Source organism: Hydra vulgaris, chromosome 14 (assembly GCF_038396675.1).
Source record: "Hydra vulgaris chromosome 14, alternate assembly HydraT2T_AEP".
NCBI classification, from domain to species: domain Eukaryota; kingdom Metazoa; phylum Cnidaria; class Hydrozoa; order Anthoathecata; family Hydridae; genus Hydra; species Hydra vulgaris.
Window position 1 is genome coordinate 20908934 of NC_088933.1, and position 1975 is coordinate 20910908.

Here is a 1975-nt window from a genome sequence, read left to right on the forward strand (position 1 = left end):
TTTAGTATAATATGCGTAATAAGATGTGTGTATTTCTTTGTTACATTATAATTATTTTTGCAATAAGCTTATTAATAAATAGCTTAGTAATTAAAAATAATTAAATAACTGATAAAAGTATTTTCAATTATGCATTTTCCTTATTAAAAACAGTTGAGCGCTCAAGACTTGTTGATAATTCTTTAGAATATTTTTTCCGGAAGACTCTCAGCCACTCTTTTCCAGCCATCTGGTTTTTATCTGGCTTTAAAAACTATGTCCTTCCATTTTGTGAAAAATTAATTGTACTGATATTTGATTGTTTTCAATGTTTTTCATTTATTTTCAGAAAAACCAAAAAATACAAAATTTATTAATTTTGTATTTTTTGGTTTTTGCCTAGAAGTAAAAATGAATTTAAAAGAAAACCTGTACAAAAAGAAGATAGCAAGAGCTGTAAAACTTATAGTGAACAATGAACTGTCTATATACAGAGCTTCTATGGACTTTGACATTCCTGAAACAACCTTAAGAAGACAAAGAAACAAATTCCTTGAATCAGGTTTAGAAAAATTTTGTTACAAGAAAGACAGCAACGTTAAGCAAGTCTTCACGGTAGAAGAAGATCAACTTCTAGTTGATCACATTTTGAAAGTTGCTAATCTTCATTATGGACTGACTTTAAAAGATGCTCGAAAATTGGCTTGTCAATTTGGGAAAGCAAATCAAAAAAAGTATGATGCATCTTGGGATAAAAACCAGATGGCTGGAAAAGAGTGGCTGAGAGTCTTCCGGAAAAAATATTCTAAAGAATTATCAACAAGTTTTGAGCGCTCAACTGTTTTTAATAAGGAAAATGTAGCACTTACTTTTCAGAACTATGAAGTAGCTCTTAGGGTTGAACAAAATCAAGATATTACAGCATTTAATATATAGAATGTTGACGAAACCAGAGTTAGCACTGTCCATAATCTTCCCAAAATCTTAGCAAAAAAAGGTCAAAAGCAGGTTGGCGGAATGACTTGTGGTGAACGAGGATATAGTATAACAATTATTGGAGAAATAAATGTTCAAGGTGGCTATACGCCTCCAATGTTGATTTTCCCTCGTAAGAAGTTTAAAGACTTTATGTTAAAAGCGTCCCCAAAAGGTACACTTGGTGGAGCAAACCCATCGGGATGGTCAAATGAAGACTTGTTTCTAGGATTTATGAAACATTTTGTAAAGCACACTCGTTCAAGTAAGGAAAATCCTTCTATTCTTTTACTTGACAACCATGAGAGTCATATCTCAATACCAACAATCCAGCTAGCAAAATATAATAGGATTACAATGGTAACATTTCATCCACACACTAGTCAAAAAATGCAACCCTTAGACAGAGGCGTATTTAGTTCATTTAAGACATATTATAACAATAAAATGAAGGATTGGATGTTAAAACTAGGCAATACTGGAAACCATCAACAATCTATGATGTATCAGAAATTGTTGGACAAGCTTTTCCATTAGCTTTTACTCAAAACAACATTACGCACAGTTTTTTAGTAAGTGGCCTTCAACCACTGAATAAAAACATTTTCAAAGATTATGAGTTTTTGTCATCCACTATAACAGATTGACCGCAAACTGTGTATGAAGACTAACCTGGAAACAAAAGTAAGCATATTGAAGAATTTTTGAGTAGACCTGGGCCCTCAACCAATACTGAGGTAACTAGCTGTAGTCTTGCTTCTTTTGCAAACCAGATAAACGCTAACATTGTGTCTCCTAATATTATTCTACCTTACCCAAAAGCTTTTGAGCAGACCTGGGCCCTCAACGAAAACAAACTGGACGAGGTTGTCTTAAGAAAAAGTCTTGCATTTTAACTTCCAGCCCCGCAACACTTCAAATTGAAAAAAAAAAGCTGAGAAAATAAAAAATAAATCTGGCAATAAAATGAACGACTTAACTGATAATAAACAACCGAGACCTGTTTTGAAAAAAAAGCTGA

The 1975-nt window shown here is 32.7% G+C and overlaps 1 protein-coding gene across 1 annotated transcript; it reads left to right on the forward strand.

Annotated features, from left to right (window-relative positions):
- Positions 1 to 996: 996 nt before the first annotated feature.
- On the forward strand, positions 997 to 1491 carry LOC136090970 (uncharacterized). The gene has a single exon (XM_065817951.1). The coding sequence runs from the start codon at positions 997 to 999 to the stop codon at positions 1489 to 1491; it is 495 nt and encodes a 164-aa protein (XP_065674023.1).
- The last annotated feature ends 484 nt before the right edge of the window (positions 1492 to 1975 follow it).

Bases quoted from the DNA above. Each gene is read 5' to 3' on its own strand.
- LOC136090970 (XM_065817951.1), top strand. From the start codon at position 997: ATGACTTGTGGTGAACGAGGATATAGTATAACAATTATTGGAGAAATA.